Source organism: Salvelinus fontinalis, chromosome 20, assembly GCF_029448725.1.
Source record: "Salvelinus fontinalis isolate EN_2023a chromosome 20, ASM2944872v1, whole genome shotgun sequence".
NCBI classification, from domain to species: domain Eukaryota; kingdom Metazoa; phylum Chordata; class Actinopteri; order Salmoniformes; family Salmonidae; genus Salvelinus; species Salvelinus fontinalis.
In genome coordinates, this window is record NC_074684.1 from 23,011,480 (window position 1) to 23,035,219 (window position 23,740).

Below are 23,740 nucleotides of genomic sequence, written 5' to 3' on the forward strand. Positions count from 1 at the left end.
AACTCTGTGAAACATTTATTTGGCCTGCAATTTCTGAAGCTGGTTATTCTAATGAACTTATCCTCTGCAGCAGAAGTAACTCTGCATCTTCCTATCCTGTGGCAGTCCTCATGAGAGCCAGTTTTATTTTTATTTTATTTATTTTATTTCACCTTTATTTAACCAGGTAGGCTAGTTGAGAACAAGCTCTCATTTGCAACTGCGACCTGGCCAAGATAAAGCATAGCAGTGTGAACAGACAACAACACAGAGTTACACATGGAGTAAACAATAAACAAGTCAATAACATGATAGAAAAAAAGAGAATCTATATACAATGTGTGCAAAAGGCATGAGGAGGTAGGCAATAAATCAAATAATTACAATTTAGCAGATTAACACTGGAGTGATAAATCATCAGATGATCATGTGCAAGTAGAGATACTGGTGTGCAAAAGAGCAGAAAAGTAAATAAATAAAAGCAGTATGGGGGGTGAGGTAGGTAAATTGGGTGGGTAGTTTACAGATGGACTATGTACAGCTGCAGCGATCGGTTAGCTGCTCGGATAGTAGATGTTTAAAGTTGTTGAGGGAGATAAAAGTCTCCAACTTCAGAGATTTTTGTAATTCGTTCCAGTCGCAGGCAGCAGAGAACTGGAAGGAAAGGCATCCAAATGAGGTTTTGGCTTTAGGGATGATTAGTGAGATACAACTGCTGGAGCGCGTGCTACGGGTGGGTGTAGCCATCGTGACCAGTGAACTGAGATATGGCGGCACTTTACCTAGCATAGCCTTGTAGATGACCTGGAGCCAGTGGGTCTGACGACGAACATGTAGCGAGGGCCAGCCGACTAGGGCATACAGGTCGCAGTGGTGGGTCGTATAAGGTGCTTTAGTAACAAAACGGATGGCACTGTGATAAACTGCATCCAGTTTGCTGAGTAGAGTATTGGAAGCTATTTTGTAGATGACATCGCCGAAGTCGAGGATCGGTAGGATAGTCAGTTTTACTAGGGTAAGTTTGGCGGTGTGAGTGAAGTAGGCTTTGTTGCCAAATAGAAAGCCGACTCTAGATTTGATTTTGGATTGGAGATGTTTGATATGAGTCTGGAAGGAGAGTTTGCAGTCTAGCCAAACACCTAGGTACTTATAGATGTCCACATATTCTAGGTCGGAACCGTCCAGGGTGGTGATGCTAGTCGGGCGTGCGGGTGCAGGCAGCGAACGGTTGAAAAGCATGCATTTGGTTTTACTAGCGTTTAAGAGCAGTTGGAGACCACGGAAGGAGTGTTGTATGGCATTGAAGCTCGTTTGGAGGTTAGATAGCACAGTGTCCAAGGAAGGGCCAGAAGTATACAGAATGGTGTCGTCTGCGTAGAGGTGGATCAGGGAATCGCCCGCAGCAAGAGCAACATCATTGATATATACAGAGAAAAGAGTCGGCCCGAGAATCGAGAACTGGCCTTCCTAAGCCAGGATTCAGACACGGCAAGGACATCAGGGTTGGCAGAGTGTGCTAAAGAGGTGAGTAAGACAAACTTAGGGAGGAGGCTTCTGATGTTGACATGCATGAGGCCAAGGCTTTTTCGATCACAGAAGTCAACAAATGAGGGTGCCTGGGGACATGCAGGGCCTGGGTTTACCTCCACATCACCCGAGGAACAGAGGAGTAGTAGGATGAGGGTGCGGCTAAAGGCTATCAAAACTGGTCGCCTAGAGCGTTGGGGACAAGGAATAAAAGGAGCAGATTTATGGGTGTGGTAGAATAGATTCTGGGCATAATGTGCAGACAGGGGTATGGTGGGGCACGGGTACAGCGGAGGCAAGCCCAGGCACCGAGTGATGATAAGAGAGGTTGTATCTCTGGACATGCTGGTCTCAATGGGTGAGGTCACCGCATGTGTGGGAGGTGGGACAAAGGAGGTATCAGAGGTATGGAGAGTGGAACTACGGGGTCCATTGCAAACCAAAACAATGATAACTAGCCTGAACAACAGTATACAAGGCATATTGATATTTGAGAGAGACATAGCGCTTGATGGTTTTTGCAAATGTTCTGGATTGACTGACCTTAATTTCTTAAAGTATTGATGGATTGTCGTTTCTCTTTGCTTATTTAAGCTGTTCTTGACATAGTATTAACAAATAGGGCCATCTTCTGTATACCACCCCTTCCATGTCACAACACAACTGATTGGCTCAAATGCATTAAGAAGGACAGAAATTCCACAAATTAACTTTTAACAAGGCACACCTGTTAATTGAAATGCTTTTCAGGTGACTACCTCATGAAGTTGGTTGAGAGAATGCCAAGACTGCGCAAAGCTGTCATCAAGGCAAATGGTGGCTACTTTGAAGAATGTATTGTGATTTGTTTAACATTTTTTTGGTTACTACATGATTCCATATGTGTTATTTCATAGTTTTGATCTCTTCACTATTATTCTACAATGTAGAAAATAGTGGAAAATTAAGAAAATCCATTGAAAGGGGAATTCCTATTCAGTTGTACTGTTGTTGACTTTTAGGTACATCTTTGTGACCTTCCAAACTCAGGTAGCAAGGCCTACAGCGATTTGAAGTGTGTAAGCTCCAGACCCTGTTGTGCCATTTCCCCTCCCTCAGTGATCTTATCCCTGTGTGCTGTCACCATCACGATCAAATCAGCCGATTATGCCTGATCATGCGCAACCCTCTCTCTAGCAGGGTGGTCAAAGGGCAAAACCTTCTGCTAAGTTTAGCAGCTCCATTTGATATACACAAGCTACAATTTGTCTGGCTAATCCCCAATTACATTCTTTTTGGGCTGTTTCATTTACTTTTTTCCCTTGTAATGATAAGAGTGACAGACAAGACGTGTTGCAGAGCCGCAACTCCGTGCAAGCCACAGCCGTCTCTCTGGCTCACATTATTTCCATTCGAGAAGATAAAGGAGCCGTTCTGCTCCAAAAGGTTTAGCTGTCGATTTCATATGAAAGCCGGTGGAGTCTGGGAGAGATAGTGGTGGAGCAGTGTGGAAGACCGGCCTTACTTTGAGTGACGTTGGGAAGCAGAGAAGGAGCAATCTTTGCGCAAACAGGAGACTTCTGGTGCAATTAAATATCTAATCTGCCTGTTCTGCCCACAAACAGGAGAAATGGGTGCCTTGTTTTCTTGTGCAACGATGACAGCACCTGTTGTGTGGTCCACGTTTATTTGGTGTTCGTTCCTAGAATGTTCGTTTCTAGAACAACTCTCAGATAAATTTGAAGAGATTTCCCTCCCTCCCTGCAACTGGTGTCTGCTGTACACAATTAGAGATTTGATTGACATTACTTATCACCTTTGTTGAACATTTCTACACCGACTACATGCATAACTGCACATAACAACAAGATAAACGTTTTTTGATTCTCTAATTTCTTCTCTACGGCCTTGAGCATTAACAGTCCGGCTATGCCAAGCTAGAAAACAGAAGTGTATTACGTTGCACTTTCCAGCCAATATATCGTCAACATCAATCATGGTCCATGGAGCCTGGTTGGCAGAGTCACTGTTTGCCATCCAGCAGGAAGTACAGTGTCTGTCCTGTCATAGTCCGGGTCCCCTGTGTGTAATGTGTTTGAACCATCAGACATGCCATGTCGCATCCTCATGGTCATTTAGCCTAACAGGTGAGATATTCTTAAACTCTCTTATAATGCGATCATTGCCCTGCTAATCTGATTGGCAAAACAAATAATGGAATGAAGTGGCAAAATAAGGAGTGAAAATCTGAAATCAATACATGATATTCAGTTAGGTTTCTTTGCCATTATGGAGTCTGCTGACTGCTTATTTGATTATGATTGATTGCTGTCCTCTTTATGCACTTAATCAGGTGTTTCAGACAAGCTTTTGTATCATGTAAACACTCTGTAGAGCAATATTTACCTCTCTGTATGCAAATGTTGCTTTTTCTCTCCGCTGAACCCAGTGGAAACGAAGAATGCATTGTTGCTCGCCACAAAGAGCGAGCAGTGTAAACAATTGGTTCTGTTTTCAACATCAATGGTTGATTTGTCACAGCAATTAAAGATCCAGGGACAACGCCAACGTCTCCTCATTGCTGGGCCTGATCCCAAATGGCCACGTTCCAGACTCCCCCACCCCTCTCTCCTCTTTCACCCCCCTCACTCCATCCACTCAGTGAGCTTTAGATAAAGGAAGATAAGGGAAGGCTAGTGCAAGGAGGGTCAGAGGAGAAATGTGTGTTTGAATTGCGGGGTCAAAGGAGGGCCCTGGCCTGTTTAGTAAGTGGACCCACCTGTCTTTCAACCTGGCCTGTTAGGAGAGGCTGCAGCTTGAATCCATGCTGAAAAAGGAGAGTGGGCACACCTTCCTAATCACTCTGGCACCTTGCCTCTCCCAGGACCATATATCTCATTTTAATTTAAGCCTTGAAAAATGCACTGGGATTTAAGCATCTGATCCTGCTGGAAACGATGAAATTTATTAGAGGGGGGGTTGCCTAATCTGTGAAGTTAATGCAGGACTTCACGGTTATTGATCAGCTCTGAAGGGTATACCCATTGTTAATTATGGGCCTGGGTGGTAGAATAAACAGCACAGAGGAGAGAAGGGGAGTGGGGGGAGACCGAGACGGTGGGACAGGTAATTGTCTGCCGTGCAAATGTTATTGCTTCTTTGTGTGTACGCATGTGCTAAAAGTTGATGTGGCATGGGAAGTCAGAAGCAATTAATTTCTACCCACAACTTATTTTTGCCTGGTTGACATTTTAATTGATGGAGGATGTCAGGAATCTATCCATTTCTATTCTTCCCTGGTACTTTCATGTATTTTTCCCCGCTCTTTTATCTTCTCACCCCAAACGGAATAGCTGGGTGTCAGGTCATCATGTAGGTTGGGGGCATACTAACAGGTTGACTAGCAGATGAGACACTGTCATGTTTTGATAATGACCACTTTGGCTTTGCCTCTCTCTCCGATAGAGGGCTCATTTCAGGCTTATCCCAAATAATTTTGTCGTTACGGAGTTCACAGCGTGCGTATATCCTGGTGTCCACTTGGCGATGAAACATTTCCCTGATCATAACATGTCATGACTGAATGCTCTGATTCTTCTGTTAGAATGACCTTATCTCTCTTTCTTTCTTTCTTTCTCCATTTCTCACTGTTGGCTTCTCGTCTCGCTTTTGAAATGATTTTGCTCTTGATCAGACTTACAAGCAGTATTATTATGAGGGGTGAAATGCCCTGACTTATTCGTTCCATTCATTTCCGATGTGCCTTCTTAGGACCTGTCGAGATGTAATACTTATTTCTTTGCCAGGCGAAAATGTTCCCGAAATGGCAAGCTGTCACTGGCTCACCCGGAATGTTGTGTGTGTGTGTTTCCCCGTGAGTGACAGACAGCCAGATGATGACTTGTTACAGGTGAAACAGACCTGTGGGAGATGAGTGTCTCTGACCTCGTGTTCTTTTCCCTCTTCTTTTTTTCCCCTCCATTGCTTTTGTTTCCGCTCTTATTTTTGAATAAGTGTGAATTGGCTCTACACAGAAAAAGTTGTGTTGAACTATCATGACACCAGATCGGGAAGCACTTAATTTAATTCATTAAATGCTTGTACTGTCAAGCAGGGGTGCAACTTTGGTTTTAGAAGTGGGGGCGACATAATAATAACATTTTAATTTAAATTATCCAGTCGGATAAACACTCAAAACAGCCAACCCGACCGCTCGGAGGTGTCCGCATTGTTCTAAAGCACACCATTGCCTCATTTTGTATCACATTCCAATGATAAAACTGGAGGGGACCAAAATGCAATTTCAGAATGTGGGGGACATGTCCCCCCATCCCCAGTGAAAGTTGCGCCCCTGCTGTCAAGAGAAGAAAGGAGGTCAGCAAGTTGCTCCTGGGCTATTACAACCAACCTGTGGCCACCCCAGGACCAATTCCCCTACCTCCGAGCACTGGTCATTCTAAGAAAATCTGGCCACTAAATAACAAACGTTTTTTCATCACGCAGAGTCACTGGTGCTTTTTTTACACATCTACCAATAGGTGCCCTTCTTTGTGAGGCATTGAAAGAAAAAAAACAAGTCTTTGTGGTTGAATCTGTGCTTGAAATTCAGTACTTGATTGAGTGACCTTACACATAATTGTGTGTGGGGTACAGAGATGGATGGGGTAGTTATTAAAAAAGCATGTTAACCACTATTATTGAACACGGAACGAGTCCATGCAACTTAAGGTCATTTTTAATCCTGAACTTATTTAGCCATAACAAAGGGGTTGAATAATGATTGACTCAAGACATTTTAGCTTTAAATGTTTTGTTAATTTCAACTTTGAAATTATGGGGTATTGTGTTTAGGTCAGTGACACAAAATCTAAATTTGAATCGATTTTAACAAAAACAAAATGGCTGTAACAGAACTAAGGTTTTTAGAAATGTTTGCAAATGTATATAAAAAAACAACAACACTTATTTACATAAGTATTCGTACCCTTTGGTATGAGACTTGAAATTGAGCTCAGGAGCATCCTGTTTCCATTGATCATCCTTGAGATGTTTCTACAACTTCATTAGAGTCCACCTGTTGTAAATTCAATTGATTGGACATGATTTGGAAAGGCCCACACTTCTCTATATAAGGTCCCACAGTTGACAGTGCATCTCAGAGCAAAAACCAAGCCATGAGGTCCAAGGAATTATCCGTAAAGCGCCGAGACATGATTGAGTTGAGGCACAGATCTGGGGGAGGGTACAAAAAATATTATGCAACATTGAAGGTCCCCAAGAACAGAGTGGCCTCCATCATTCTTAAATGGAAGAAGTTTGGAACCACCAAGATTTTTCTTAGAGCTGGCCGCCCAGCTAAACTGAGAAATCAGGGGAGAAAGGCCTTGGTCAGGGAGGTGACCAAGAACCTGATGGACACTCTGACAGAGCTCTAGAGTTCCTCTGTGGAGATGGGAGAACTTTCCAGAAGGACAACCATCTCTGCAGCACTACACCAATCAGGCCTTTATGGTGGAGTGGCCAGACGGAAGCCACTCATCTCTTGGCATGTCCAGCCCACTCATTATCTCAGCCAATCATGGCCAACGGGAAAGGTTGCTAACTTTTTCTGTGAAGGCATTTCTGACAAAAAAAACATTTCGATCTTTCAAAAAAGTTTACTTTCAAATGGCTTGCCTGTGAAGTAGTGACGCGCAACATATGCCTAGTTTTCTGAAACAAGTAAAAAATAAAAAATAATTAAAAGTGAAGGGGTCTGAATACTATCTGAATGCACTGTATGGTTGTAAAAATTCCCTGTTTTTTTTAACAGGGAATCCAATTGAGACCAAGACCACCTTTCAAGGGAGCCCTGCACACACTCCAATGCAATAAAAACAGAACATATTTACAAGCAATTTAAGAAATAGTGATGGTCCAGTATTTCTCCAATGGCACATCAAGTTGTAGAGAGCTTTTTTTCTTAATAACCCCCAAAGCTAACAATCATTATACGATCATGTTAACAAGTCCCCAGTCTTTATTCAGAGCTTTTCATTCTAATTAGACTAGAAAGGAAGGGCTCTCCTGGGCCCCGCTCATCAAAGTGCAGGTGATTACACCCAGCAGAGACAATCTGTAATTTAGTGAACAAGAGTTCACCTTTCTCCTTTTCTCTTTTTGTCAGTTTGGCCTAACTCACTTTTTGTTTTTCAATCTTTCTTTTTATGCAGTGGTCGTAGAGATGAGACTGAACAGAATAAGGGCAGGTCTGTTTACACAGAGGATGGCCTGCCATGCCAAGAGCCTGTATGGTACACATACACCCCCCCCCCCCCCCCCCCCCCCCAGGCTTGACATGGCAGAATCATTACCCCAATACTCAAGTAATGTGTGTTGCAGAGTATGCAGGATACCAGGGCTCACTGGTATGGAAGGCTTAGTGGAGATTCTACCTCCACAAGCTCTACATATTAGGTCATGCACTTTAACGACAGCTAGGCCGCTGTCTACTAGAACACATCTGTCTGAATGCCCCTTATCCCTCAGAGCTGGCCACTAACTCATGTTTATATATGGACAGGAAATGTGTTGTATTTTTTATTATTAAGCCCAAATATCAACATGATAATAATCTTCATTGTGATTATTGATGATTATCACAATAATCATGTACAGAGAAAGGCAAACTCAATGCATTGTAGTGAGGACATTGGCACAGTAGACACAAATACAGTGGTCTAAGTCATGTTCCTATTAAAGTCCTGCCCTTGCTGCAGTGTTGGCTGCATCTCCACAATGCAAATAGCCACGGTGAGACAAAGGCGCTACTTGCATCATTTCCTTAATCGCGCAGGTAAATTGGACTATTAGAGTAATTAGTATCCAGCATGCCGTGGTTGCTTGATGGATTGCGGGTCGGATTATATTGACTATCTCCCAGGGTGATATATTGACTAATTCAGAAGCTCTTAAAATGCTGTGAGAGTGTCCTCCTGGTCACCAGCATCAGCTCGACACACAGTTCACGTTTGCTCATTTAGTTTCACTCCTTTTCTATTACTGTACATTGACATTCATTCCTCATACCAACCTCATTATTTATCTGTGGATATGTACTGAACCAGGGATGAGGAAAAGAAAAGAGGAGCTTTGTGTTGATTGGCCGCTGTGCTGCTGAAGGACAATTTTTGGGCGCCATCATCAACTCCTCGCTTTGACAGCGCATCCAAATAGACCTGATGTGTTGATACTGCCTAACCGTGCACATTTGTGACAGACATGTTAGTGGTAGTATATGCTGTCCCCCAATCAGATGATACTGTACACAAACTGGTCTCACCAGTGATTCTATGTTGGCCATAGTTATCGCTAGATTGCGAGCACATTTTTAACCATGTGTTTCTTTCTCTCCTCCAGAGCCGATGCGGACCCCGAAGAGACTGAAGATTGCGGAGACCCAGGCCAGATTCATCGCTGTGGACTGGGAGTCTCTGGGCTACAATATCACCCGCTGCCACACCTTCAACGTCACCATCTGTTACCGTTACTACAATGCCAACAACCAGACCAAGGCCGACTGCCTGGACATGGACCCCAAGGCCCCACGCCATGTGGTGGGCAACCTGCCCCCCAACACCAATGTCAGCCTCAAGATGATCCTGACCAACCCCGAAGGACGCAAGGAGAGCGACGAGACCATCATCCAGACAGATGAAGATGGTATGTGTACTGGGGTATTGTGTGTTGATGGATGAGAAAAATCTATTTAATTAATTTTGAATTCAGGCTGTAACGCAACAAAATGTGGAATAAGTCAATGGGTGTGAATACTTTTTTAAATGTATTTCTAATACTCCTTTATTTAGAAAAGATGGATGTGTCTCGCTCTGTTTGTAACCAGTTGACTGACACATACTTATTGCTGCCCCCTGTGATTCCTACAGCTGGGCTGAGTTAGCCATTTCAAAGCAGAGCACGTTTTCTCCCTGCTGCTCTCTGAATAGATGCTAGCTGGAGAGGCTAACCAAGGGCTGAAATAACAGCACTGGTCGCAGCTTGGAATTTGTAACTCACATTAAACGCTTCAGCATTATAATAATGCAGTCAGGTGACCAGCTGTATCCTGTGACACCGGCAGAAATGTTGTCTCTTGATGAGGATCTGTTTAAATCTCAGGAGATTTACAAACCCAGGAGATAATGCAAGTGAAATGACCGAGCCCTCTGTAGGGCTTCCACCAGAATTTATTAGATATTTTATGCCAGATTCTGTATTTAGCTAGAGCTTAGATGTTTGAGTGATATTCAGCTCATGCTGTACATGTTACTGCCCCTTTCTACCGTTTGTTTTGTTAAGATTGGTTTGTATGACTTTTCATTGTATTCATTGTTTTCTCTCAGAAAAATCACTCTTTTTTTCCCCCATGTCAAACCAACCCCATTTTCAGCAGCATCAGACAGGAAAAGGAATGCTCGATTTTTCGTTGTGGAAAAAGATGATGTTTCAGTGACATCCATCCAATAGATTAAAAAATATATAAGTTTGCCTGACTGCGGGGCGAATAGAGGAGAAGAGAGGTTCACGTAAACAGTTCTTCTAAGACTGATCCGTAGACCGCAGACAAGCGTCCCCACCACCCAGAGCCTTGTTCGTCTCTTCAGACAGACAGGCCTGACAAGCACCCAGTCATGTGACATGGTAACGCTTCTGCTCTCTGTCTGTATGCTGTGAGGGAGAGGGCTTTGGATGTCCCCAACCCAGCTTGACTAGAACACAGCCCAGGCAGGCAGGCAGGCAGACAGCCCCATGGCAGAACAGTCTCGTGGCAGCTGTAGAGACCCATGGGACTGCCAGGTTTCATCAGCATTGAGGAGGCTGTCAGTCAGTAAAAAAAACATACAACGGATAGGTGCAGGGAAATGTGTTGTTTTGCAGGGTTAAAATTGATTAAATCGTTTTTTTTACTCATCAATCTACACACAGTACCCCATAGTGACAAAGCAAAAACAGTTTTTTAGAAATGTTAGCAAATGTATAAATAAATAAAACAAATAAAATATTACATTTACATAAGTATTCAGACCCTGTATTCAGTGCTTTGTTGAAGCACCTTTGGCAGTGATTACAGTCGTGGGTATGGCGCTACAAGCTTGGCACACCTGTGTTTGGGGAGTTTCTCCTATTCTTCTCTGCAGATCCTCTCAAGCTCTGTCAGGGTGGATGCGGAGCATCGCTGCATAGCTATTTTCAGGTCTCTCCAGAGATGTTTGATCGGGTTCAAGTACGGGCTCTGGCTGGGCCACTCAAGGTCATTCAGAGACTTGTCCCGAAGCCAATTGTGCGTTGTCTTGGCTGTGTGCTTAGGGTCGTTGTCCTGTTGGAAGGTGAACCTTCGCCCCAGTCTGAGGTCGTGAGCGCTCTAGAGCAGGTTTTCATAAAGGATCTCTTTCTTTACTCGGTTCATCTTTCCCTCGATCCTGACTAGTCTCCCAGTCCCTGCAGCTGAAAAACATTCCCACAGCATGATTCTGCCACCACCATGCTTCACCGTAGGATGGTGTCAGATTTCCTTCAGATGTGACGCTTGGCATTCATGCCAAAGAGTTCAATCTTGGTTTCATCAGACCAGATGATGTTTCTCATGGTCTGAGAGTCCTTTAGGTGCCAATTTGGCAAACTGCAAGCAGGCTATCATGTGCCTCTTACTGAGGAGTGTCTTCCGTTTGGCCACTCTACCATAAAGGCTTGATTGGTGGAGGGGTGCAGAGATGCCTGTCCTTCTGGTAGGTTCTCCCATCTCCACAGAGGAACTCTGGAGCTCTATCAGAATGACCATCGGGTCCTTCTCCCCCGATTGCTCAGTTTGGCCGTGCGGCCAGCTCTTGGAAGAGTCTTGGTGGTTCCAAACTTCTTCCATTTAAGAATGATGGAGGCCACTGTGTTCTTGGGGACCTTCAATGCTGCAGAAATGTTTTGGTACCCGTTCCCAGATCTGTGCCTTGATCCAATCCTGTCTCAGAGCTCTACGGACAATTCCTTGGACCTCATGGCTTGGTTTTTGCTCTGACATGCGCTGTCAACTGTGGGACTGTGTGTGCCTTTTCAAATCATGTCCAATCAATTGAATTTACCACAGGTGGACTCCAATGAAGTTGTAGAAACATCTCAAGGAGGATCAATGGAAACAGGATGCACCTGAGCTCAATTTCGAGTCTCTCATAGCAAAGGCTCTGAATATTTATATAAATAAGGCGTGTGTGTGTGTGTGTGTGTGTGTGTGTGTGTGTGTGTGTGTGTGTGTGTGTGTGTGTGTGTGTGTGTGTGTGTGTGTGTGTGTGTGTGTACATTTGCCAAATTTTCTAAAAACCTGTTTTCGCTTTCTTAGTAAGGATTATCGTGTGTAGATTGATGAGGGGAAAAAACAATTTAATACATTTTAGAATAAAGCTGTAACGTAACTAAATATGGAAGAAGTCAAGGGGTCTGAATACTTTCCTAATACACTGTATATAGTGTATATGAAATTCTATACTCAATACCTAGATTTTTCACTGATCACAATTCATGTCAGAGAGGTCTGGCATGCTGTGGTTTCTCTGGCTGATGGCTTTGCTTTATTGGTGAAAGGGACAGAGCCTCCAAATTATAGGAGACTAATTTGATCATAAAACATGCAGATGACAGAGAGAAAGGATGCTCTTGAAAGGATATTGCACCTTGATTATCTAATCTCATGTAAATTCATTGTCCAAATTCAATAAAAACCACTGGGGATTCGAGTGCCTCCCATTCAACGCACGCGCAGCGCTCTACATTATTATGCCATTTTCAACATGCTGCTTTGCTGTAAGTAAAAACAGTCAGTGGTCTCGTTACAGGCGTACAGGCTCAGGAGTGTCTCTCTCTGTGAGAATAGGATTCATTACAGTACTGTGGCCTTCCTTTGATTGCATTAGGACCTACTCCTCCTGTCTTCTGTCCTAATGCAGTGCCTGGCCCCGTTCCAAGCCAGTCCATGAAAGCCACACCGTTTGAGGATCGGATCTTCCTTTACTGGAAGGAACCACTGGAGCCCAATGGGATCATAACTCAGTATGAGGTAATGAAGGACTATGGCCAGGGTGGGGGAAGGTGGGGGAAGGGAGGGGATCGGTGGGGAGAGGTGGAGGGAGAAGGGGAGGGAGGGGATCGGTGGGGTGAGGGGAGAGGTGGGGGGAGGGAGGGGATCGGTGGGGTGAGGGGAGAGGTGGAGGGAGAGAGGCGAGAGGTGGGGGGAGGGAGCAAGGGAGAAGGGGAGAGGTGGGGGGAGGGAGGGGATCGGTGGGGTGAGGGGAGAGGTGGAGGGAGAGAGGCGAGAGGTGGGGGGAGGGAGCCAGGGAGAAGGGGAGGGGTGGGGGGAGAGAGGCGAGAGGTGGGGGGAGGGAGCCAGGGAGAAGGGGAGGGGTGGGGGGAGGAGGAAGTGGGGGATAGAGGGGAGAGGTGCGGGGAGGTTAAAAGGGGGAGGGTTGGCAGAGGTGGGGAGAGATGGTGGGAGGGAGGCGAGAGGTGGGGGGGGAGTGGTCAGGGGAGGGAGGGGAGGGAGAGTTGGGGGGGTTGGATGGTAGACAAGCCTGTCTAGGATCCACATGGGGTTTGTATATATCTTAACCATATTTCACAGGTTTTTTTAATCTTTACTGTCCCTCTGGAAACCAGCACAGATGAGTGAAAAACGTCCTGTTCCTTTTTCATACAGGACGATGGTGGAAATACTGTAACTCTAAAAGGGGAGTGTGGGTTTTAAGGGGAACTCATTGTATGTTACTGTTGTAAAATACTATTTTCAGTACTTCTTAGATACAGTATGAAGGTGTACTGATCCATCATTGAATGGATTGTATTTTTAAAGTTAATAACCCACAATGATTCATAGCTTGTGTGCAATGTGGTGAATCTGAAGAAACATTTCTTAATTCTCAAGTGTTATCCAGCTTTAGGAATATGAGAACACTGACCCACATAATCAAAGGGAATGTGGATTATAGTGCCCACAAAGCTCATCACTAAGCTAAGGACCCTGGGACTAAACACCTCTCTCTGCAACTGGATCCTGGACTTCCAGACGGGCTGCCCCGGGGTGGTAAGGGTAGGCAACAACACACTTGCCACGCTGATTTTCAACACGGGGGGCCCCTAAGCGGTGTGTGCTTAGTCCCCTTCTGTACTCCCTGTTCACCCACAACTGCGTGGCCAAGCACGACTCCAACACTATCATTAAGTTTGCTGATGACACAGCAGTGGTAGGACAGATCACCGACAACGATGAGACAGCCTATAGGGAGATCAGAAACCTGTCAGTGTGGGGCCAGGACAACAACTTGTCCCTCAACGTGAGCAAGACAAAAGAAATGATCGTGGACTACGTTCACCCACATTCACATCGACAGGCTGTAGTAGAGCGGGTGGAGAGTTTCTTCACCAACAAACTATCATGGTCCAAACTCACCAAGACAATTGTAAAGAGGGCACGACAACACATTTTCCCCCTCAGGAGACTGAAAAGATTTGGCATGGGTCCCCAGATCTTCAAAAAGTTCTTCAGCTGCACCATCGAGTGCATCCTGACCGGTTGCATCACTGCCCGGTATGGCAACTGCTCATCCTCCGACTGTTAGGAGCTACATAGTGTATTGCGTACGGACCAGTACATCCCTGGGGCCAAGCTTCCTACCATCCAGGACCTACAGTACAAGTCAAAAGTTTGGACACCTATTCATTCCAGGGTTTTCTTTGTTTTTACTATTTTATACATTGTAGAATAATAGTGAAGACATCAAAACTATGAAATAACACATATGGAATTATGTAGTAACCAAAGAATTGTTAAACAAATCTAAATATATTTTATATTTGAGATTCTTCAAAGTAGCCACCCTTTGCTTTGATGACAGCATTGCACACTCTTGGCAACCTTGAATGTGTCCAAACTTTTGACGGCTACTGTATATACTAGGTGGTGTCAGAGGGAGGCCCCAAAGATTGTCCAAGACTCCAGTCACCCAAGTCATAGACTGTTCTCTCTCCTACCGCACGGCAATCGGTACCGGAGCACCAAGTCTAGGTCCAAGAGGCTCCTTAACAGCTTCTACCCCCAATCTGACTGCTGAGCATTTAATCAAATGGCCACCCAGACTATTTGTATTGACCCCCCCCCCCCCTCCCTCCCTCCCTCCCCTTGTTTTTACATTGCTGCTACCAACTGTTTATTATCTATGCATAGTCACCTGCATGCACAAATTACATCGACTAACCAGTACCCTCGCACATTGACTCGGTAAACCCTGAATAAAGCATTGTTATTGTAATTTTATTGTTACTTTTTTACTTTTGTTTATTTAGTAAATATTTTCTTAACTATTTCTTGACCTGCATTGTTGGTTATGGGCTTGTAAGTAAGCATTTCACAGTAAGGTCTACACCTGTTATTTTCAGCACATGTGACAAATAACATTTGATTTGATGTAACATGACACAAAAAATGCCATTGGAAGTCACATACTCAACTATATTATCACACATTTTAGTTCAGGCTTACACGTGTTTCCATATGCATTCCATATGTACCTCGAGTTATGGCTGGGCGGCATACTGCATTTGATGATACACCGGTATTGATGCAGGGACCGGTTTGGGTTTTTACTTTACCTTCTATACCGGTATTTGAATGTTTGGTTTGTTAAATGTGATGCCATGTGTAATATCAATTTGTATAGTTTACTTTGCTATTTGAGTCATCTCTCTCCACTTTCTCTCCGTGCCACTTTCCACAGACCTAGCCACTCCCCGTCACTCAAGGAGCGCATTTGATGTTCCTCAACCACTAGACACTTGCGTTCAGTCTGCTTGGTCAATGCAGCACATGCAACAATGTTCATGACAACAATGCTGTTTTCACTTTGCTTCTTAATATAAATCCACTAGCGTTCTATAATGACACTATTAGTTTGTGTTTCTTACATCCGCAAACAGCTAGTTTGTCTTTTCTTAGCAAGTTGCCCTAAATCTTGTGAAATGCTAATAGCTTGCTACCTAGCTAATAAATGTACTGAGTAAGAGCAAACGTAACTAGCTAATACAGCCTGATAATACCAGTGATGGTGTAGACCTAAATCATCATGTTGTTTGTGCAACCGTGTCTTCTAAATCAACATATTCTTGCTTTGCATATTCCTCTTTATCTACATGAAGTAGCTAAGAGAAAACATGCTATGTAGCCAAAGCTTATAGTGTCCTCTAGGAAACACTTATAAACACTTTAGTTCCTACCCTGTCACAATAACTCCTCCCTGCATTTTAATTCGTTGTCCTGTCAAACAACTCTTTATTCAAAGTGCCCACTGTTATATTCTCACTATATAATAAGAATAGTCATTCTATTTCCATTATTCCAACAGTTGTGCTCTAATTTACAAGTCAAATCGCAATTGCAACATTTGGTTAAAGATAAGTCCTAGATTATTTGCCCATATCGTACAGCCCTGCGTGGCAGTGTGGAAATGATCTCAATTGAGCAGTGGTGTAAAGTACTTAAGTAAAAATACTTTCACGTACTACTTAAGTAGTTTTCTTTTTGACTACTTTTACTTCACTATATTCCTAAAGAAAATACTGTACTTTTTACTCCACACATTTCCCCTGACACCTAGAAGTACTCGTTACATTTTGAATGCTTAGCGGGACAGGAAAATGGTCCAATTCACGCACTTGTCAAGAGGACATCCCTGGTCATCTACTTCCTCTGATCTGGAGGACTCACTAAACACAAATGCTTTGTTTGTAAATTATGTCTGAGTGTTGGAGTGTGCCCCTGGCTATCCATAAATTAAAAAAAACAAGAAATTGGTGCCATCTGGTTTGCTTAATATAAGGAATTAAAAATGATTTATACTTTTCTTTTGATACTTAAGTACATTTTATCAATTACATTTACGTTTGATGCTTAAGTATATTTAAAACCAAATGCTTTTACTCAAGTAGTATTTTACTGGGTTACTTTTACTTGAGTCATTTTCTATTAACGTATCTTTACTTTTTCTCAAGTATGACAATTGGGTACTTTTTCCACCACTGAAATTGAGTGCAGGAAATGCAGGAATGATAAAAGTGCTGAAATTTGTTTTGGTTGAATTGAACAGTATAAAACAATCAGAATGGAGAAGGACTCATTGAAATCACTTAGAATGTATGTGCCACCCTAGGATCACTCACTACTCATACAGCAAATGTACAACTTTTATTATTCAAAAACTAAAAATACCGTCCAATTTTGTTAAAATACCATGATATTTTGTACATATCGCCCAGCCCTACCTCAAGTCAATACACAATGCAGAAAAATCTGTCAAAAACACTCTAATTTGTTGTACTTTGCTACGTATGTGCATTCCACCTACTTAAACACAGATAAAGTTTCTACCACAGCATAATGTTACAGAAAGTCTGTAACCATTCGCATGAACACTTTTCAACAGCTCATTAGGTAAATATTGTAAGTGCCTCTCCTCTCTCTCCCTTAACAGATCGCCTACAGTGGTATTCGGTCCTTTGACCCCTCAGTGCCGATAATGCGCCCCCCTCTGATCGTGTCTCTGCCCTGGAACACTTCTCACCACGTCTTTAACCAGCTGCACCCTGGCACCACCTACCAGTTCATCATACGAGCCAGCACCGTCAAGGGCTTCGGCCCCCCGACCACACTCAACGTCACCACCAACATCTCAGGTACATTTATTTAACCTTTATTTATCCAGGAATTCCCATTGAGGTCAGAAGATCTATTTTATAAGGGAAACCTGGCCAAGAGAATCATCCTTAGTATGGTAGAGTATGTATGCAGGATAATGGCTGTAGTGTTACAGCTGCTAGACTATTAATAGTGCTACCAGAGCAAATATTGTTTATTAATCAAGTCAAATTAAATTGATGCATCATGTAATTGTTGTCTTATTACATTCCTGCCTGTTGTTGTTTTGGTAAAAAGGGTCTGGTAGCGCTGCAGGTTCAAATAGCATCTAGGAAGCAAAGTAACCAGAATGGGGTAACAAAAAAATTGATTGGGTTATGGGTTGGTTCGGTTATCGGTTTTCTGAGCAATTTCTACCATGATACTAAGCACAGCAGTGAGATCTCTCAGTCATTTTGATCGTGTCAGACTGTTCCGTAATGGAATATCTGGATTCTCTGTACCTGTTGGAGTAATTTTCTGAAGCACACATTTTTCCCAACTCTAATCTTGGCAGGACTCAACATGTCCTAGACCAGGATGTATTTGCAATCTGTTGAAATGACAGCCTAGGACCTCATTAGATGATAATGCAAACCACATCAATCAAATTAACCAGGTGAATGGAAGCTGAAAGCTTCCTTAATGGAAAATGAGGCCAGTATCCTTTCTTTAAATAAGAGGAGCCTGGTGCTTTTTGCGCTAAGCGCCTACTTCAAAGATATGTCATGTACGTAATGTAGATGTCATCACGCAGTTCCTGCGTTTTGGCAAAACTGCTATTGTCAATTTGTCAGGTTGCAATTCCCAGAAGTGTTTTAGAAAACATGTTCCAAGCAGGGAATTATTTTTGTTTTTATTTTTATTTTTTACTTTGCAGTGCTATATTAAAGCTCAGCCAAGTTCAACATTAAACATAATGTGTCCTGATAGAGCATGCCTTTCTCAAGACATCAACATATTACACCCCATTACCGACAATTTTCCTCCTCCTGTGATTTTGCACTAAATTCTTGTCTGTCTGGTGTGCTTTTTCCCATAGCCCCAACACTGGAAGAGTATGATGGGTCCGAGGCGTTTCTGAATGAAACGGCCACCACCATCACCGTCCTACTGAAGCCCGCTCAGGCCAAAGGTGCCCCTATCAGGTGAGAGACCTCATGTCTGGCTTTTTTTTTGGTCCAAGAGTTCCATCTAGTCATTTTAATGAAGGTCATCCATCTGTTTACCTGACATCTCTGTCAGGAAGTTTGTGTTGTGTCCCTCCCTGTCGCTCCCTGTAGCACATTCCACAAATAGAGAGAGCAGTACTGGGTAATGTCTACAGAGACTCTGCCGGGAATTTACATATTCAGGTCCATGGCCCTGCCGATCTCCATTTGATTTGGCCATTGTTGGCCTGTGCCTTTTCATTTCCTCTCCTCTATCACAATCGGCAGAGATGGAGTTGAAGGTACTTGTCATAAAGAGGATTTGGAGAGAACTCTTTGTGCTCAGATTCCGTAAAATCACCTATTATGCAACCAGGCCTGTTCTTTGATTGTGAAATTGGAGGGGCTGCATATTGAAAGGGAAAGAACAACAGCCCTGAATACAAAACCACCTGACTGCATTTCTTTCTCACAAGCACTCACTCAGTATATGTGGCAGTTGTAGCTAATATGTCACACCCACTTCTCATTTTGAGCAAATGTTTTTGGGTGTTTTTTTTCTGGAATACAGATTTTGTGTACAGTATAATGTTACAAATATCATAAAGACTAATTGGATAGTCAGATATCAAATATGCAATGGAGGGTGGTGTTAGCAAAGTACGAGGAAACATACTACGACTAGGATTATGTCATGTTTTTACCAGCTTGAAGGATTTGGGAGCATCAATGAAACAAAGATGTGTGTTATCAAAGGGATTGTTTAATTTGACTCATTTTGACAGTGCTCTGTAAAACTGGCCAAGCTCTGATGGAAGCCGATTGGCTAATCACACAGCAGGTCTGTGTAGCGGTAATTTAGAGAGGGTTGGTTAAGGTGTGTATGAGAGATTGAATTATAGCGAGCCTCAGGCCATTTGCCCAGGTAATTTGTAACATTTTGTCATTGACAAGCAGTACAGGGTAGAGGAAAGAGCCCAAGCACTCATCCTATTTTGGTGGAAGCGAATTTTGTGTCCATCTGCGACCGGCATTATGGAGTGTCACTTGTACTTTAGATCTGCGGTGCTTTGAGCTAAAATAGGAGCTATGGAAGGTCAGGGATGTGGAGATGGCTGTCAGGGCACTTGGGCGATAATGGTGAGGGAAGGGTGGTCGGGGGGGACAGAGATACGCCCCTGGGCAGTCATTACCAAGGGTGGGAGGAGGGGTCGCGCTCTCTGAGTGGAACTAAGGGTAGTGAAGTCTAGGATGGGTCTCTGAGCTGTGGATGCAGAAGGAAGGTAGATCTGCCATGTTTACAGCTCCATGCGTGTGTGAAGGGGCTTCTCCTTGCCCTGCACTGTGTTAATAAGTTGCCCTGGCACTGTGTTAATAAGTTGCCCTGCACTGTGTTAATAAGTTGCCCTGCACTGTGTTAATAAGTTGACCTGGCACTGTGTTAATAAGTTGCCCTGGCACTGTGTTAATACGTTGACCTGGCACTGTGTTAATAAGTTGCCCTGGCACTGTGTTAATAAGTTGCCCTGGCACTGTGTTAATAAGTTGCCCTGGCACTGTGTTAATAAGTTGCCCTGGTACTGTGTTAATAAGTTGCCCTGGTACTGTGTTAATAAGTTGCCCCGGCACTGTGTTAATAAGTTGCCCTGGCACTGTGTTAATAAGTTGCCCTGGCACTGTGTTAATAAGTTGCCCTGGTACTGTGTTAATAAGTTGCCCTGGCACTGTGTTAATAAGTTGCCCTGGCACTGTGTTAATAAGTTGCCCTGGCACTGTGTTAATAAGTTGCCCTGGCACTGTGTTAATAAGTTGCCCTGCACTGTGTTAATAAGTTGCCCTGGCACTGTGTTAATAAGTTGCCCTGCACTGTGTTAATAAGTTGCCCTGGCACTGTGTTAATAAGTTGCCCTGCACTGTGTTAATAAGTTGCCCTGCACTGTGTTAATAAGTTGCCCTGCACTGTGTTAATAAGTTGCCCTGGTACTGTGTTAATAAGTTGCCCTGGTACTGTGTTAATAAGTTGCCCTGCACTGTGTTAATAAGTTGCCCTGCACTGTGTTAATAAGTTGCCCTGGCACTGTGTTAGTAAGTTGCCCTGGCACTGTGTTAGTAAGTTGCCCTGGTACTGTGTTAATAAGTTGCCCTGCACTGTGTTAATAAGTTGCCCTGGCACTGTGTTAGTAAGTTGCCCTGGCACTGTGTTAGTAAGTTGCCCTGGTACTGTGTTAATAAGTTGCCCTGGCACTGTGTTAATAAGTTGCCCTGCACTGTGGTTTTTGCATGTCTCGCCACATTAACAAAGACCCTCAGGGGGAGAGATGAAGCACAGCAGTGTGACTCTGAAATACAAATGAGAGACCTGACCTGTTACTCTCACTGGAGGTTCATCAACTCCCATTCAGGGGGGTTTCTCTACAGCCTCCCAGTCTGAGAGAATGGATTGTTATTAGTTAAAGGCCATGTGCAGATAAAGGGGCTCTGGTAGAAATATCAGGGCCTGTAGCGTACGACGTTGCCAAGCCAGGGCTCATTCCAAGAGTTAAGCTCATTTGGCATGCCCTCTCTGTGCTCCGTGAAGTGAGAGATTGCTTGAAGATTAGCCTGCCTTTTGTTTGGCTAGCTGGCTTTGTTTGCTTGTGTTGTTTTGTGGGGACTGATTGCCTGTGATGTTTTGTCCCTCCGCAGCGCTTATCAGATCGTGGTGGAGGAGCTGAACCCACATCGCACACGCAGGGAGGCCAGCTCCGTGGACTGCTACCAGGTCCCAGTCCCCTTCCACAGTGCCTCCAGTGGTGGCTCGCCTTATTACTTTGCGGCAGAACTGCCACCAGGGAACCTTCCCGAACCCTCTCCGTTCACGGTGGGCGACAACAAGACGTACCATGGCTTCTGGAACCCTCCGCTCGCCCCCAGGAAGAACTATAATATCTACTTCCAGGCCGTCAGCAGTGTGGAGAAGGTGAATATACACCACTCTGTCAGCCAATAGGACCCTCTAATGTTCCCTCATTGGGTTATTGGGGTTTTAAATATGTCTTAAAATTGAATTGTACATCGAGGAGCATTGTTTTCCCACCCCCCTTTGATACGCTGCTATTGTTCATTAGTTTCCCTTTTATTTAGTTTGTTCCTGTTTCTCATGTTGAACTTATTTGTATTATTTTATTTTATTTTGTTTCACAGGAATCAAAAACACAATGTCTGAGACTTGCAACAAAAGGTAAGACTTTTCTTTTTGCTTATTTGTACAACAAAAGAAGTTCATTTAATTGACTATACATTACAGTTGGATTTCAATCACTTTTCCCAGTAGTCAATAAATGCCCACTCTCTTGCTCAGATAAAGAACTGTTACGTGATAACGCGTGTGTCACTTTATCTTCCAAGAGAATTGTCGTGCAGCGAGAATCTGGATTGAGGCGGAATTAAGGAAAGCTTATTTATTTGTGATATGTGCGCTTGTAAAGCACCTTGCTCTGGTGAACAGCTTGTGTCTGTGAGAACAGGGGGCTAGCAGGGCCAATCCTTCTGATTTAACAGACAGACAGAGAGAGAGAGAGCTCACTGGTTTTTATCATAAAGCCATGCTGTTGGTTTTTAGTGATTAAGAGGGAGTGACCATTAAATTGATACAATTCCTACAGTGCCAGCTCATCTGTGGCGTAAATCGAAGGGAAATGGGTTGGCGATTTATGGACTCTGTCCTCTGGCTTTGCACTATTGAAATTACCTGCATTATAGATTATGGACAACATTTATGCTGAACATGCATTTTCCGAAGTGCATTGGAGTAACTGGCCAAGTATTTCACGTGCTTATGGCCATGTCTCTTACTACAATTAATGAAATGGCCAGTAAGTTCACCGTCAGTATCTCATTCAAAAGTTAGTTGGCTAGGCTAAGTAGTACAATAGTCCCATCAAGTCATCAGGACAGTTCCACCCTACTCCAGCAACAACTTTATTTCTACTAGAAGGTATGAAAACTAGGAGGAATGAAACTAGCAAAACCCTACTGTTTTTCAGTGGAGAGCTATATGAAGATATTGCTAATGGCAAAACATCGCATGATCTCGGATGTCAGCCTAAGGTGGCTGCTAATGCTAATTTGCCAGATGTGACTTGTATTGACCATGTGCTTAACTATTAACTCTATAGGCACCCATCAATAACACTATGCCTGAAGAAATCAGCTTAGCTGCATCAGGTTTCAGAAATGCTAGGCTATGCTTGCTAGGAATGAAATGCTTCCATCCACCACATGACATCACAGATACAGTTGAAGTTTACATGCACTTAGAATGGAGTCATTAAAACTCGTTTTTCAACCACTCCACAAATTTCTTGTTAACAAACTATAGTTTTGGCAAGTCGGTTAGGACATCAACTTTGTGATTTTTCCAACAATTGTTTACAGACCGATTATTTCACTTATAATTCACTGTATCACAATTCTAGTGGGTCAGAAGTTTACATACACTAAGTTGACTGTGCCTTTAAACAGCTTGGAAAATTCCAGAAAATGATGTCATGGCTTTAGAAGCTTCTGATTGGCTAATTGACATCATTTGAGTCAATTGGAGGTGTACCTGTGGATGCATTTCAAGGTCTACCTTCAAACTCAGTGCCTCTTTGCTTGACATCATGGGAAAATCTAAAGAAATCAGCCAAGACCTCAGAAAATAAATTGTTGACCTCCACAAGTCTGGTTCATCCTTGGGAGCAATTTCCAAATGCCTGAAGGTACCACGTCCATCTGTACAAACAATAGTACGCAAGTATAAACACCATGGGACCATGCAGCCGTCATACCGCTCAGGAAGGAGACGTGTTCTGTCTCGTAGAGATGAACGTACTTTGGGGCGAAAAGTGCAAATCAATTCCAGAACAACAGCAAAGGACCTTGTGAATATACTGGAGGACACAGGTACAAAAGTATCTATATCCACAGTAAAACGAGTCCTATATTGACATAACCTGAAAAGCCGCTCAGCAAGGAAGAAGCCACTGCTCTAAAACCGCCATAAAAAGCCAGACTACGGTTTGCAACTGCACATGGGGACAAAGATCGTTTTGCTTTTGGAGAAATATCCTCTGGTCTGATGAAACAAAAAATATAACTGTTTGGCCATAATGACCATCGTTATGTTTGGAGGAAAAAGGTAGGAGGCTTGCAAGCCGAAGAACACCATCCCAACCGTGAACCACGGGGGTAGCAGCATCATGTTGTAGGGGTGCTTTGCTGCAGGAGGAACTGGTACACTTCACAAAATAGATGGCATCATGAGGTAGGAAAATGATGTGCATATATTGAAGCAACATCTCAAGACATCAGTCAGGAAGTTAAAGCTTGGTCGCAAATG

General features: G+C 43.5%; 1 protein-coding gene across 21 annotated transcripts in view; it reads left to right on the plus strand.

The window, feature by feature from the left end:
• Positions 1-23,740, plus strand: part of LOC129817527 (receptor-type tyrosine-protein phosphatase kappa-like) — a 183,833-nt gene that overhangs the window by 130,859 nt on the left and 29,234 nt on the right. For all 21 annotated transcript variants that reach the window (XM_055872878.1, XM_055872876.1, XM_055872875.1 and 18 more), the window contains 6 exons: positions 8,884-9,186; positions 12,456-12,565; positions 17,025-17,226; positions 18,270-18,375; positions 21,064-21,337; positions 21,562-21,598. In XM_055872878.1, coding sequence (XP_055728853.1) covers positions 8,884-9,186; positions 12,456-12,565; positions 17,025-17,226; positions 18,270-18,375; positions 21,064-21,337; positions 21,562-21,598 — 1,032 coding nt within the window. The remainder of the gene's footprint in view (positions 1-8,883; positions 9,187-12,455; positions 12,566-17,024; positions 17,227-18,269; positions 18,376-21,063; positions 21,338-21,561; positions 21,599-23,740) is intronic.